The sequence below is a fragment of the Camellia sinensis genome, chromosome 3 (genome assembly GCF_055761805.1).
Source record: "Camellia sinensis isolate YWXY chromosome 3, ASM5576180v1, whole genome shotgun sequence".
NCBI lineage: Eukaryota > Viridiplantae > Streptophyta > Magnoliopsida > Ericales > Theaceae > Camellia > Camellia sinensis.
In genome coordinates, this window is record NC_138963.1 from 225,289,785 (window position 1) to 225,304,215 (window position 14,431).

Genomic DNA, 14,431 nt, shown 5'->3' on the forward strand with positions numbered 1-14,431 from the left:
TCAAACAGTGGAATGAATATTTTCACATTTTACTTTAGTGGACCAAACACTACTTTGATGCTCAAAATGCCTTTACTAATGTGTAATTTGACCTAAAGTCTCAATCATTTTGTTTGGCTTTGTTCATAGGATCAGGTTCTTATTTTTTTTATTTTTATTTTTTTTTTTTTTTTTTTGAAGAAATAGAAATTAGATTGTCTAATGATTATTTTGGTATTACTGTTCTAGTTGAATTTTAGGCTTGGCTATTAAACGGAAAAGGTTGAATTCCTTACATGGATTAAGTTTATCCACTTTTACTTTTCAATTGGTTTTAACTTAATGAAAATGGGAAATTTCATCTTCTAAACTGCTACTGCACTACTATGATTGATGTTTAAGAATCACTTTTTCACTATGTGATATTTGTGGTGTGTATAAAATTAATTAGTAGTTTTTTTTTTCTCCCCTTTTACAATATACTTTCATATATTTGTATCTCATATAAAAAATATTACTTGACTTGGCTTTGTTCTTTCATTTTTGTAGGTGGAACTCTTTTCTAAGGATTTAGTAATTGAAGTTGCCAACCAACAATGTGTGCAGAGGTAACTTTCAAACAAGTGTTTTTTTTTTTTCTAATTTATTTATTTTGGGTACACATTTTTAACCAATTATTGGCTCCCTTGTTTTTATTTTTTTCATGTGTCATAAAGAGTTCTAAAAAGGCAGCAAAAAGACATAGGAAAGAGCAAGAAGCTCTAGTTGTTGCCACAATGGACAATAGAAGTGATGAACCCATTAGAATTTCAGATTTAGGTTCCAATATTCGACAAACTGAATCACCAAATGCAAATGGAGTAGCTGACTCTAGTCAACAACTAAAGAAGAAAACTAGGGGACCGTCAAAGTTAAAGATGCACGAAAAAGGCAAACAAAAGTGTGATGAGATCGACTTCAATGAAAGGAACCAACCGATAGGACAAGAATCAGTGCACTTATCAACCTTAGAAGGGGTCTTAGCTCGGAAGATGGTGCCAATTAATATAGATTATTGGTTTGAAGTTCCAGATGAGATTAAGGATAAGTTATGGGCTTGTGTGAAGGTAGTGTGTTTATGCTGCTAATTTTTATACAACAATTCATTATTTTCCCCCCTCTTGTAATACTAAATGTTTGGTTATATGAAAATACAGCTTAAATACAAAGTACATGATATCCACAAGACACATGTGATGCAAAAGTTCGCAAAATTGTGGCGCAATTACAAGTCTGAACTATCAAGAAAAGTAAGAACTCTCGCTGCAACAGGTAAAGGTCATTTAGCACGGAATATTGCCCTCACCAAACCTGATAAGATTGGAATGGATGAATGGAAGGCATTTGTGAAAAATCGACTTTCAAAAAGCTTCATTGTAAGTGTTTTTTCATAACAGTTTTATGTAGCAGCTCATTTCTTTTCATAACAATTAAGATAAAGATTACAAATTCTTAAAAAATGTGGGCATTTCAAATGTTTACACTCAGGAAAAGAGTGAAAAATTCAAAGAGATGAGAGCAAAGCAGAAGGAGTTACACACGATGAGTAGAAAAGGCTATGCACGACTAGAGGAAGACATGGTAAGTTTGGCAATATAGACGACATTTATTTTGAAAGGATTTTGATTTTGTTGCTTCTAATTTTGTACTATGTTTTAATTTTTTTTATTTTTTATTTCTTTTCCAGAAAAATCAAAGCCAAGAAACAGATTCCATATCTAGAGTGGATGTTTGGATCAAAGGACATACAAGGCAGAAGGGGAAACCTATCAATGAAGTGCTTAAGGAAGCAGTGGTATGAATTAGCTTAATATGTTATTAAAGCTTGTGATTTTATTCAATTCAATTGAAAGATTGTGGCTGCTACGTTACAATTGCTTTACAATTGAAAGATTGCTGTCTGCTGTGCTGTTTTGTTTTGGTATGGATGTTAAACAAATTGCTTGTTTGTTTTACTTTTTTTTTTTTTTGATATGTAGAGATCTAGTTTGTCTTAAACAAAACCTATGAAGTTGTGCTTGTGATATTATTTCATTTTTTCAATTTGTTTGATAATTGCTTGTCTTATTGTGGTGAAGTAACTCAGAGGTGAGTTTTGTACCTATTTTTGTAGTTAGTAGAGTTGGTACGTCCTCTTCCTCTTTTTCTTCTTTGAATATAAGTACAAACTATGGATTTTGGGTTTTTGGATTTGATTAGAGAAGAAATATTAGTGTTGTTTTCTTGAGACTTGAACTAAGCATTACCATCAACAACATGCCGTAATTATGCTCAATAAAAGGAATGGGGGTGGTGTTTCCTTTCAGTTTATGAAATAATTCATAGGTGAGTTGTGCACTTGTTTTTGTAGTTAGCAGACTTGGGTTCCTTATCATAAATGTTATATGTTGCAGAATAAGGTTCAAGAGCTTCACAAGCCTTCTACAGAAGAAGGGTCAATGTCTATCAAAGATGATGCAATTGTTCAAGCATTTGGTCCAGAACGGCGTGGTAGTGTAAGAGGGCTTGGATTTGGAGCATTGCCATCGAAAGTTGATGCAGCATACCAAAATCAAAATATGAGACAACTAAATGAAAAATTGCTGCTATTAGAACAAGAACTCCAGGAGATAAAAGCTGAAATGTTAAAAGGAAAAAGGCAAAATGAGGTAAAAAAAAAAAAAAAAAAGAACAATGTCACAATATATGAGGTCAAATTTATCTTCCTATAAAATTTAATTGTTTTTTAACTTTGGTACTTCCCATCTTAGATATAAGAATATTTCACAAAGTTTGTAAAAATAAAAAATTGATTAATACTTGCAGGAGCCAAGCAAAGGGGCAAATGGACACTCACATGGAGAAACTCAGGTAAACTTGCACATTTGTCATGCTTGTGCTTTTGCTTGCTTGCTTTTCTACTCAAGCTTGTCGTTTTGCATATGGATTACATTAAGATTCTAAATTGAAGTAAACAAATGCTTCTTGCCATTGTATTATGATTTTTTTAGGGTGAGGAAAATGGTAGAGATGAACATAGGGTGCATGGAGGTGGTGAATGTAGGATGCACTCACAACAAAATATTTGGGTAAATTTTGTATGGCAATATTAATTAACTCATTTTCATTTTTCTCGTGCTTCTGCTTTTGTTTGCTTGCTTGCTTTTATACTCAAGAGCTTTTATAGCGACCCCGGTCTTTTCTCTTTAGATTATTGTATCCGGACTTAGGTTCCGTGGATCCTGTCATTACTTATTGGTTGTTGTTGTCCTTTAATCTCTTAGTATTTGAATTATAGGTTGTGTTGGGCGGGTCTGTTACAGGTTGGTTGATTGTTGATGCCAATAGGTGATGCCCAGATTTTGGCCTTCACGCTCGAGCGGAGGTTTTAACGCTCGAGCGGGCCCTTCATTGTTGCTTCTCCGCTCGAGCGGGAGTTTTGACGCTCGAGCGGGATTTTCCATCTTCCAGTATTTTGCTCTGCAGTTCTTCCGATCGAGCGGTAGTTTTTACGCTCGAGCGTGATCCCTTGTTTTTGCTCCTCCGCTCGAGCGGGGAGTTTGACGCTCGAGCGGGTGCAGCGCCTGCAAAACTTCTGAAAGGGTGCAATCGACGCTCGAGCGGCTTTCTTCACGCTCGAGCATGATTCTGTGTCTTACGCTCGAGCGGGGCTTTCTACGCTCGAGCGTAGAGTCGACTACATCAGTCCGTGATTTCACTTTTCTGATCACTTTTTGACCTACCTTTTCATCTCTTAACTTTTAAAAACCGCCCCTTGAGAGTCTCTCTCTCTACTCTTACCTTCTCTCCAAGATTTGATCTATTTCCGGTGGTCTTCTACCCTAGTTCCTTTGGAAGAAAGGTAGAGCTTCACGAGATCTTTCTTTTAATCTGAAAAAGAGAGGATTTGGAGCACTTTGGATTTTGGGTCATCATCTCCATCTTCTCTATTTTAGTTGTGATCTTCAAGGTAGGGATTTCCTACTCTATTCTATAAGCTTTGTTCTAAGTTTTGGTATTTTAAGATGTTGAGGTCACTTAGATAATTTTGGGAAAAACCCTAGTTGTATTAATTAATTAATTTGTAAAATTAATTTAAGGGAATTGGGGAATTTGGTTAAATTCATGAAATTGATGAATTCATAGATTAAATGGTGTAGTTGGATGATTTAAATCACTCACCTATTAAATTGTTGATATATTTATTTCCAGTCTAGAAATAACTGTTTTGGGCTATCGGTGGAGGATAGTCGTGATTGTTGTAGACATTGCATGTGGATTAGGAATAACTGAAACTAATCACATTGGTTAAGTCATTAATTTGACTATTGAATTAATACTGAAAATACGTGTATTGGTTGAGCATTGCATTTGCATATTGTGTGGGAGGAGATAGGGGATGTACTCCACGGTTTAGGGGAAGATAGGGGATGGACCTCTAAACCGGATTTTTGTTTGGGAGGAGATAGGGGATGGACTCCATTAGCACCATTTTTATGTGTGCTTATTATATTGAAGTGTTTTTACATGATTATTGATACAGCACTAAAATGTGTATCAAATGGGAAGTATGAAGTGTTTTGATATGAGCATGAGTCTCATTTGTTTTGTTGATATTGGAAGTAATGTGATTATGATATATAATTCACTGTTGTAAGTTTGGCCAGGTTCTGAGCCATGTTGATAATAATGGAAAGTGAAATGTGTCTTAGACATTAGTGTTATGAGACTGTTTAATAATAAAATTGATTATCTTGATTAACCATCTATTGAATGCTATAGCTTTATTCAATGCTTATATTTGATTTAGTATTTTTCTACTGGGCTGTGGCTCACCCTTTATGGGAACATCATTTTCAGGTTCAGGTGATAAGCTACCTTCACGGACTTAGCCTGGAAGGATTTGATGTTTGGGATGTTGAAGACTTGTCTTTAGTTATATATTTTATTTTGTTATTTTTGGGATTTCATGTAAACATTCAAGCCTAGGGCTTAACTTGTAAATGAGTTAGTACTCATCCTTTTTGTGTCCAAGTGTTAGCTTGGAAAGATGTAAGCCCTTAGGGCATTTATTTTGATGTTGCAGGATGTTACAAGTAATGTCTTATGTTGCAGGATGTTACAAGTAATGTCTGTCAATAAGAATACTCTGATGACTAACTCAAATGATTCATTTTCTTTTATAAATGCATGTTAATGTTATGGTTATTATGGGTTTATTTTGAGGGCGTTACAACTTGGTATCAGAGCGTACCGGGTTTGAATACTTTGGGTACGTGGGAAGTGATTAGTATCACAATGGGTTCGTCTCGTTTGATAGAGACTTAGTGTAACGTTATATGCTTATATGATAACATGTTTATGTGATTATGTGGGTATGGAATGTAGTTTCTAGGATGTTGATTGGACCCTTGAGTTCTAGTAGTCTTGTTGGAAAGGCACTTGATCACTGCTGCTTCCAACCGGAACTATAGTAACGCACTGGGACTATCATTATCCGGGAATGAAATTCGTAGGTGCTTATGTGATTATGTGCTTACGTGGAATGAATTATTGTTGTCCATTGTATTAGGACGCGAGTGTTTAGCTTTGGCACATTTATTAATGTGCTAATGTCTTTGTTTCCTTTATTAGGATGTCAGGACGAGGACGAGGACGCGGTAGGCGTGGTAGGCCGGGTAGGCAGGAGGTGCCTGTGCCAGAGGAGATTCCGATAGTTCAGGAGGGAATTGGCCAGGCCAATGTGGCCGAGCCAGTAGGCCAGCAGGCTTTGGGCGCTTTAGCTCTAGAGATAGCGGGGGCATTCAGGGAGTCAGTAGGCATTCTCAGAGTTGAGAATCAAGCTCAAGCTGTTATTGCGGATGCAGGACCTTCCTTTCTGAAGAGGGAGTTCTTCCGGTCTAATCCGGATGAATTTGTGGGTGATCCTAAAGAGCCGCTTAAGGCAGATGAATGGCTCGAACAGACAACGAAGACGTTTGAGATGCTGGGCATCGAAGACGAGGGGTTGAAAGTGACCTTGGCATCTTTCCAGTTGAAGGGGGATGCGGGTCAGTGGTGGAAGTTTACTAAGGGGCGTATAGGAGGTACGTGGGAGGCTTTTGTGAATGCTTTCCAGGAGAAGTTTTTATCTCCGGCAGTTAGGGAGAAGCTGCGAGACCAGTTTTGTCAGCTTAAGCAGTCGAGTTCTTCTGTGGCCGAGTTTGAGGCTGCATTTACTAGCTTGTCCAGGTTTGCACCTGAGTTAGTGGCGTCTGAGGAACGCCGCTGTATTGAGTTTGAGAAGAAGTTGAGGCGTGGCCTCAAGCTGAGAGTTGGGGGAACTATGATTCGGGATTATGGGCGTATGGTTGATGCTGCAGCCCATATGGAGATCATGATGCAAGAGGAGGAGGAAGGGCAGAAGGGCTCCAAGAGGAGTCAGGATAGTCAGAGTGATGGTAGGAGACAGAAGGGTTTTAATCCCCAGCAGTCTCATGGTAGCTTTTCGAGATCGACTTTTCCTGTACCGAGTGCTAGTTCGGGGAAAGGCAGTCAGGGAGACATTACCTGTTTCAAGTGTGGCCAGTTGGGCCACAAGTCTCCAGTTTGTCCTCAGAGGGGAGGAGTTCAGAGAGCAGCATCTTCTTCGGCTCGATCTCAGAGCCAGAGTCAGGGTAGAGGTCAGCCACTCTCGTGTTATCAGTGTGGTCAGCCAGGGCATATGAAGAGGTATTGCCCCCAGTTGGGTGGCACACCTGGTGCATCTGGTTTGAGGCAGATTCAGGGTCAGCAGCCAGCTCAGTCGGGCCAGGCCTCGAGGGCTAATCAGGGGGCTTCATCGTCTCAGTCGGTGCAGCAATCTTATGCTCCTAGGGGTGAGCAGGTTGATCAGAGGTCATCTGGGCGCTTGTATGTTGTTACCGCGCAGGATCTTGTACCGGCTCCATCTGCTGTGAGAGGTACTTTCTTGTTTTGCAACTCGGTTGCTAATGTTTTGATTGATACGGGTGCATCTCATTCCTTTGTGTCTGCTGCATTTGCATCTGTTTTGGAGTTGGAGTTAGCACAGTTGGCATCTCCTATTTGTGTAGTGTCGCCTCTTGGGGGTGAATTGATTTTGAAACACGGTGTTAGGGGTTGTGATATAGAGGTTGATTACCATAGAATCCCATTTTCTTTTGTAGTTATGCCTATGAGAGGTTTCGATGTTATTTTGGGTATGGACTGGTTATCGTCATACCGGGCAATTATTGATTGCTACCGCCAGAGGGTCACTTGTTGTACCGTGAGCGGAGAGTATTTTCATTTTCTGGGGGACCGGGTTGGTGATGTGTTCCCACCGGGGTATGTTCGACGAGGAAGGAGTGAGCTTAGTGGGCTACTTGCTAACCTTTTGATTAGTGAGGATAATGAGACTCAGATTGTGTTGCCAATGGTGGTTTGTGAGTACTCGGATGTCTTTCCCGAAGATCTTGTAGGTTTGCCACCGCATCGGGAGATTGAATTCTCTATTGACCTAATGCCCGGCACGGCGCCGATTTCTATGTCACCTTATCGTTTTGCCCCAGCCGAGTTAGTTGAGTTGAAGATTCAGCTCCAGGAGTTGCTAGATAAGGGCTTTATACGTCCTAGTGTTTCACCGTGGGGGGCACCGGCTCTCTTTGTTAAAAAGAAAGGTGGTGCTTTGAGACTTTGTATAGATTATCGGAAATTGAATCGAGCTACAGTTAAGAATAAGTACCCTATGCCTCGTATAGATGATCTGTTTGATCAATTAAAGGGTTCCCGTTGTTTCTCAAAGATAGACTTGAGATCGGGTTACCACCAGTTGAGGGTCAGGGAAGAGGATATTCCGAAGACGGCATTCCGTACGCGGTATGGCCATTATGAGTTTTTGGTAATGCCATTCGGGCTCACCAATGCACCGGCAGTCTTTATGGACTTGATGAACCGGATCTTCCGGGAATTCTTGGATCAGTTTGTAGTCGTTTTCGTGGACGACATCCTTATCTATTCGCCTTCAGAGAAAGAGCACGAGGAACACTTGAGGGTGGTGCTTGATTTACTTAGAGCCCATCAGCTTTATGCTAAGTTTGGGAAGTGTGAGTTCTGGCTGAGAGAAGTCAAATTCTTAGGCCATGTGGTATCCGGTGAAGGGGTGTCTGTTGATACATCCAAGGTAGAGGCAGTGCAAGATTGGGCACAGCCTAAGAGTGTGTTTGAGATCCGCAGTTTCCTGGGGTTAGCTGGGTATTACCGTCGGTTTGTGAAAGACTTCTCCAGGTTAGCATCACCGTTGACTAGACTGACTCGGAAGGGAGTTAAATTTGTATGGAGTGAGACTTGTGAAAAGTCGTTTCAGGAGTTGAAAGTTAGACTGACTACCGCTCCAGTATTGATTATTCCAGAGAGAGGGTTGGGTTATGCAGTCTATTGTGACGCCTCACGAGAGGGTCTGGGTTGTGTATTAATGCAAGAAGGGAAAGTAGTTGCCTATGGTTCACGTCAGTTGAAAATTCACGAGCAGAATTACCCTACGCATGATCTAGAGTTAGCAGCTGTGATATTTGCCTTGAAGGTTTGGAGGCATTATCTTTATGGTGAGAGATTTGAGGTATTCTCGGATCATAAGAGTCTGAAATATTTGTTTACACAGAAAGACTTGAACTTGAGGCAGATGAGGTGGATGGAGTTCATAGAGGATTATGACTTTGAATTGCATTATCATCCGGGAAAGGCCAATGTGGTGGCCGACGCCCTTAGCAGGAAACCTGTTGGTGACATAGCTAGTATAGCCATCCGAGAGTGGGAGATGTTAGGTGCACTTGGAGAGTTTGATTTGCTTCTGGGCGAATCCGTTGAGGCTGCGGCCTTGTTTTCTGTTGTTGCACAACCTACACTTGTGACTCGAGTGTTAGAGGCTCAGAGGGGCGACCTTGAGATAGAATCCCTCCGTGAGAAGATTTCTGGTGGGAAGGTTGAGAAAGGTTTGACGGTGTATCCCGACCTGAGTGTGAGATACCGAGACCGTCTATTTGTGCCGGAGTCTCATCGAGAGGAGGTACTCCGAGAGTTTCATCATTCACGCCTTGCGGTGCATCCGGGAGGTACTAAGATGTATCGGGATTTGGGTCGCCAGTTTTGGTGGCGGGGTATGAAGAGAGATGTGGCAGCTTTCGTATCTAAGTGCCTTACTTGTCAGCAAGTGAAGGCCGAACATCAGAGGCCAGCGGGTTTGTTGCAACCCTTGCCTATTGCCGAGTGGAAGTGGGAACATGTCACTATGGACTTCGTTGTGGGTCTTCCGAAGACTCAACGGGGTAGTGATGCTATTTGGGTAGTTGTGGACCGGTTGACTAAGTCGGCGCATTTTATTCCTATGCGTGTTAAAGATTCAGTTGATCATTTGGCCGATTTATATATTCGGGACATAGTGAGGTTACACGGGGTTCCAGTGACGATCGTTTCAGATAGAGATCCTCGTTTTACTGCCAGGTTGTGGCAGAGCTTGCAGAGTGCCTTAGGCACTAAGTTGACCTTTAGCACAGCTTATCATCCTCAGACTGACGGGCAGTCCGAGCGTACTATTCAGATCCTTGAGGATATGCTTCGGGGTTGTGTTTTGACTTTGGTGGGTCGTGGGAGAGGCACTTGCCTTTGGTGGAGTTTGCCTACAACAACAGCTTCCAGTCTAGTATCGGTATGGCACCGTTTGAGGCCTTATACGGCCGACCGTGTAGGTCTCCTGTTTGTTGGGCCGAGGTGGGTGATGCACCTCTGTTGGGTCCGGAGTTAGTGAGGGAAACGAAGGAGAAGGTTGAGCTTATCCGTAAGAGGCTTGTTACAGCCCAGAGTCGTCAGAAATCTTACGCCGACCGTAGGAGAAGACCTTTGGTGTTTGAGGTGCGTGATCACGTCTTTTTGAAGATATCACCAAGACGGGGATTGATGAGGTTTGGGAAGAGCGGGAAGTTGTCCCCTCGATTCATTGGTCCTTTTGAGATCCTTGAGAGGATTGGCGAGACTGCTTATCGTTTAGCTTTGCCGCCGCAGTTGTCCGGAGTACATGACGTGTTTCATGTGAGTATGCTTCGGAAGTATGAGCCGGATCCATCACATGTATTGGATTGGACCGATTTAGTAGTTGATGAGGATGTCTCGTATGAAGAGAGACCGGTTAGGGTCTTGGATAAGCGGGATCAAGTCTTGCGAGGCAAGACCATTCCTTTGGTGAAAGTTTTGTGGAAACATCACGGGGTGGAGGAAGCCACATGGGAACGTGAGTTGGAAGTCCGCGAGAAATATCCGGACATGTTTAATGATTTGTAATCTTGTAGTTAGATTTTGTAATATTGTCAAACCTTAAAGCTTTTTATATATGTCTTAAGCTGTAAAACATTTAGAATGTTTTGGTTAATGGAAATATTTTGGAACTTACCTCGAAATGGAAGTTTAATGGAACATTGTATATATTGAATATATTGAAAATTATTGAAATTGAAAGAAAATTGCATAGTGTTAATGCAGGTTGAAATATATGTTTGTTTTGCATATTGTGGTATGCCTCTTAGTTGAGAGATGGAATGGCCGGTGTTGGGTCAAGTTGTTTATTATTGAGTTAACATATTGTTGGAATTTGAGAAAACTTGTTTTTAAAACCTTGTGCTTAATTTCGGGGACGAAATTCTTTTAAGGGGGGGAGGTTATAGCGACCCCGGTCTTTTCTCTTTAGATTATTGTATCCGGACTTAGGTTCCGTGGATCCTGTCATTACTTATTGGTTGTTGTTGTCCTTTAATCTCTTAGTATTTGAATTATAGGTTGTGTTGGGCGGGTCTGTTACAGGTTGGTTGATTGTTGATGCCAATAGGTGATGCCCAGATTTTGGCCTTCACGCTCGAGCGGAGGTTTTAACGCTCGAGCGGGCCCTTCGTTGTTGCTTCTCCGCTCGAGCGGGAGTTTTGACGCTCGAGCGGGATTTTCCATCTCCCAGTATTTTGCTCTGCAGTTCTTCCGCTCGAGCGGTAGTTTTTACGCTCGAGCGTGATCCCTTGTTTTTGCTCCTCCGCTCGAGCGGGGAGTTTGACGCTCGAGCGGGTGCAGCGCCTGCAAAACTTCTGAAAGGGTGCAATCGACGCTCGAGCGGCTTTCTTCACGCTCGAGCATGATTCTGTGTCTTACGCTCGAGCGGGGCTTTCTACGCTTGAGCGTAGAGTCGACTACATCAGTCCGTGATTTCACTTTTCTGATCACTTTTTGACCTACCTTTTCATCTCTTAACTTTTAAAAACCGCCCCTTGAGAGTCTCTCTCTCTACTCTTACCTTCTCTCCAAGATTTGATCTATTTCCGGTGGTCTTCTACCCTAGTTCCTTTGGAAGAAAGGTAGAGCTTCACGAGATCTTTCTTTTAATCTGAAAAAGAGAGGATTTGGAGCACTTTGGATTTTGGGTCATCATCTCCATCTTCTCTATTTTAGTTGTGATCTTCAAGGTAGGGATTTCCTACTCTATTCTATAAGCTTTGTTCTAAGTTTTGGTATTTTAAGATGTTGAGGTCACTTAGATAATTTTGGGAAAAACCCTAGTTGTATTAATTAATTAATTTGTAAAATTAATTTAAGGGAATTGGGGAATTTGGTTAAATTCATGAAATTGATGAATTCATAGATTAAATGGTGTAGTTGGATGATTTAAATCACTCACCTATTAAATTGTTGATATATTTATTTCCAGTCTAGAAATAACTGTTTTGGGCTATCGGTGGAGGATAGTCGTGATTGTTGTAGACATTGCATGTGGATTAGGAATAACTGAAACTAATCACATTGGTTAAGTCATTAATTTGACTATTGAATTAATACTGAAAATACGTGTATTGGTTGAGCATTGCATTTGCATATTGTGTGGGAGGAGATAGGGGATGTACTCCACGGTTTAGGGGAAGATAGGGGATGGACCTCTAAACCGGATTTTTGTTTGGGAGGAGATAGGGGATGGACTCCATTAGCACCATTTTTATGTGTGCTTATTATATTGAAGTGTTTTTACATGATTATTGATACAGCACTAAAATGTGTATCAAATGGGAAGTATGAAGTGTTTTGATATGAGCATGAGTCTCATTTGTTTTGTTGATATTGGAAGTAATGTGATTATGATATATAATTCACTGTTGTAAGTTTGGCCAGGTTCTGAGCCATGTTGATAATAATGGAAAGTGAAATGTGTCTTAGACATTAGTGTTATGAGACTGTTTAATAATAAAATTGATTATCTTGATTAACCATCTATTGAATGCTATAGCTTTATTCAATGCTTATATTTGGTTTAGTATTTTTCTACTGGGCTGTGGCTCACCCTTTATGGGAACATCATTTTCAGGTTCAGGTGATAAGCTACCTTCACGGACTTAGCCTGGAAGGATTTGATGTTTGGGATGTTGAAGACTTGTCTTTAGTTATATATTTTATTTTGTTATTTTTGGGATTTCATGTAAACATTCAAGCCTAGGGCTTAACTTGTAAATGAGTTAGTACTCATCCTTTTTGTGTCCAAGTGTTAGCTTGGAAAGATGTAAGCCCTTAGGGCATTTATTTTGATGTTGCAGGATGTTACAAGTAATGTCTGTCAATAAGAATACTCTGATGACTAACTCAAATGATTCATTTTCTTTTATAAATGCATGTTAATGTTATGGTTATTATGGGTTTATTTTGAGGGCGTTACAGCTTTTGTCAAACTTTCATATACATCCCATATCGTCTACAAAATTTGGAAAAACAAATATAACTTGATATTGTATTACATTTTTTTTAGGGTGACGAAAACAATGAAGACGATGAAGATATTTGGGTAAATTTTATATGGCATTAATAATAACTTTAATTTTATCTTCAATTCATTAGCTTATCTTATGTAATGCTTTCATGGTAGTTGCATGACGCAAATGAAACTGGAAATGGTGGATCCTTGGACAATGCCAAATGCAAATTGTTGAATTGGGATGGAACAAAGGTGGTGGTTGCGGAAGGCACAATTGCATCAACAGATTCTAAAGCATTGGTACATCACGTGCCTCTTGGCCCTGGGTGTTGGAAAGTATGGGTTAACCATGTCATAGTCAATGCGCCATTGTTTCGCCCTAATCGTGAGATGTTTGTGCTTGAAGATGCTATTGGAAGCACTGTTGCTTGGCCAACCCATTTCATTATCTTTGATTTTGAGTAGAACTAACATCTATGGATAGTTTTTGAGGACTTTGATGAATAGATTTCTATAATTTTTGAATATTTTAGGATAATGTTTACAAACTTATATATGTACAGTTTTGGATGGTTTATAACTTTTTGGATAATTTAGAACTTAAGGATAGTCCTTTTGGATGTTTTTGAACTTGCAGTTAGGTTTTGGATGTTTGGAATGAATATATTGATAATTTTTTAATGTTTATAATTTATATATATAGTTTATTTTTTATGGTTGAAATAATATTGTTGTGGTTGATTAATATTTTGTGAAGCTTGTTTGTAATATTAGATTGTACAAAATAGGTCGTTAAATAGTTTTTAACGGCGTGCGAAGCATGTCATTGAAAGTGAACAACTTTCCATGATTGGTCATAATATGACATGTCGTTGCACGTCGTAAAAGGGTTTTTACAGCATGCATTGCGCGTCGTAAAAACCCTTTTTTCTTGTAGTGTTTGTTAAAATGGCAGCATTCTTTCTTAAAGACAATTTTGCCTCCATGAGTTTAATTATCCTCTCTTATTTATCCCTCATCACACTATAGTGGCAGTAGTAATGATGCATCTACACTTGCAATAGAATGGATAGTAGTGCAGAATATTGCAACTTATAATGATGAAGATAGGGACAACTGAGTGGACATAGAGGGCAATAACAGAGTTGGAGCACATAGTTTTACTTGCTCATAGATTGTTTCTACATTTGCATGTGTATGTGTGTGGAGCTGAGCCAAGATTGCCTTCATTTCATTTTTCCTAATTTCTCTGTTGGACTAAATTTGTTTTCTGGATATGGTATAACAGTGAAGCTTCAAAGGTTTCATCTTTTACTAACATAGCTATATGTTTATTTATGCCCAAATCTTTTGGTGAATAACTTTGAGAATGAATTGAAACTTTAGTTGTTGTCTATAGAACCAAATTTGGGAACATCAATATGGACCCAGCTGTGGTTTTGACTGGAACAACAAATGAACGGAGAGTCGGACACCATTTTGGTAGTGTTGAGATCAGTCGTAGCGAAAGTGCCAACATTTTTCGGGTTGCTTTACCTAGTGCTCGTCGCAATGGTTGTAAGTTTCCTGTCCTGCTTATTTGTCAATGTGCATATATTGGTAAATGTGTGTTTGAAAACGTATGGAGCATGCCTACTTCAATAAATATGCTGTATCCGTACCGGGTACTTACCGGTATATAGTACTTTG

The 14,431-nt window shown here is 39.9% G+C and overlaps 1 protein-coding gene across 1 annotated transcript; it reads left to right on the plus strand.

The window, feature by feature from the left end:
- The first annotated feature begins 461 nt into the window (after window positions 1-461).
- On the plus strand, window positions 462-13,267 carry LOC145821287 (uncharacterized). Its single transcript, XM_082917783.1, has 8 exons — window positions 462-587; window positions 696-1,085; window positions 1,176-1,394; window positions 1,507-1,599; window positions 1,706-1,813; window positions 2,412-2,666; window positions 2,824-2,868; window positions 12,914-13,267. The coding sequence occupies exons 1-8, from the start codon at window positions 576-578 to the stop codon at window positions 13,205-13,207; spliced, it is 1,416 nt and encodes a 471-aa protein (XP_082773909.1). The 5' UTR covers window positions 462-575; the 3' UTR covers window positions 13,208-13,267.
- The last annotated feature ends 1,164 nt before the right edge of the window (window positions 13,268-14,431 follow it).

Bases quoted from the DNA above. Each gene is read 5' to 3' on its own strand.
- LOC145821287 (XM_082917783.1), top strand. The intron at 1,600-1,705 runs GTAAGTTTGGCA...TTTCTTTTCCAG, and splicing joins CACGACTAGAGGAAGACATG to AAAAATCAAAGCCAAGAAAC. The intron at 1,814-2,411 runs GTATGAATTAGC...TATATGTTGCAG, and splicing joins AAGTGCTTAAGGAAGCAGTG to AATAAGGTTCAAGAGCTTCA.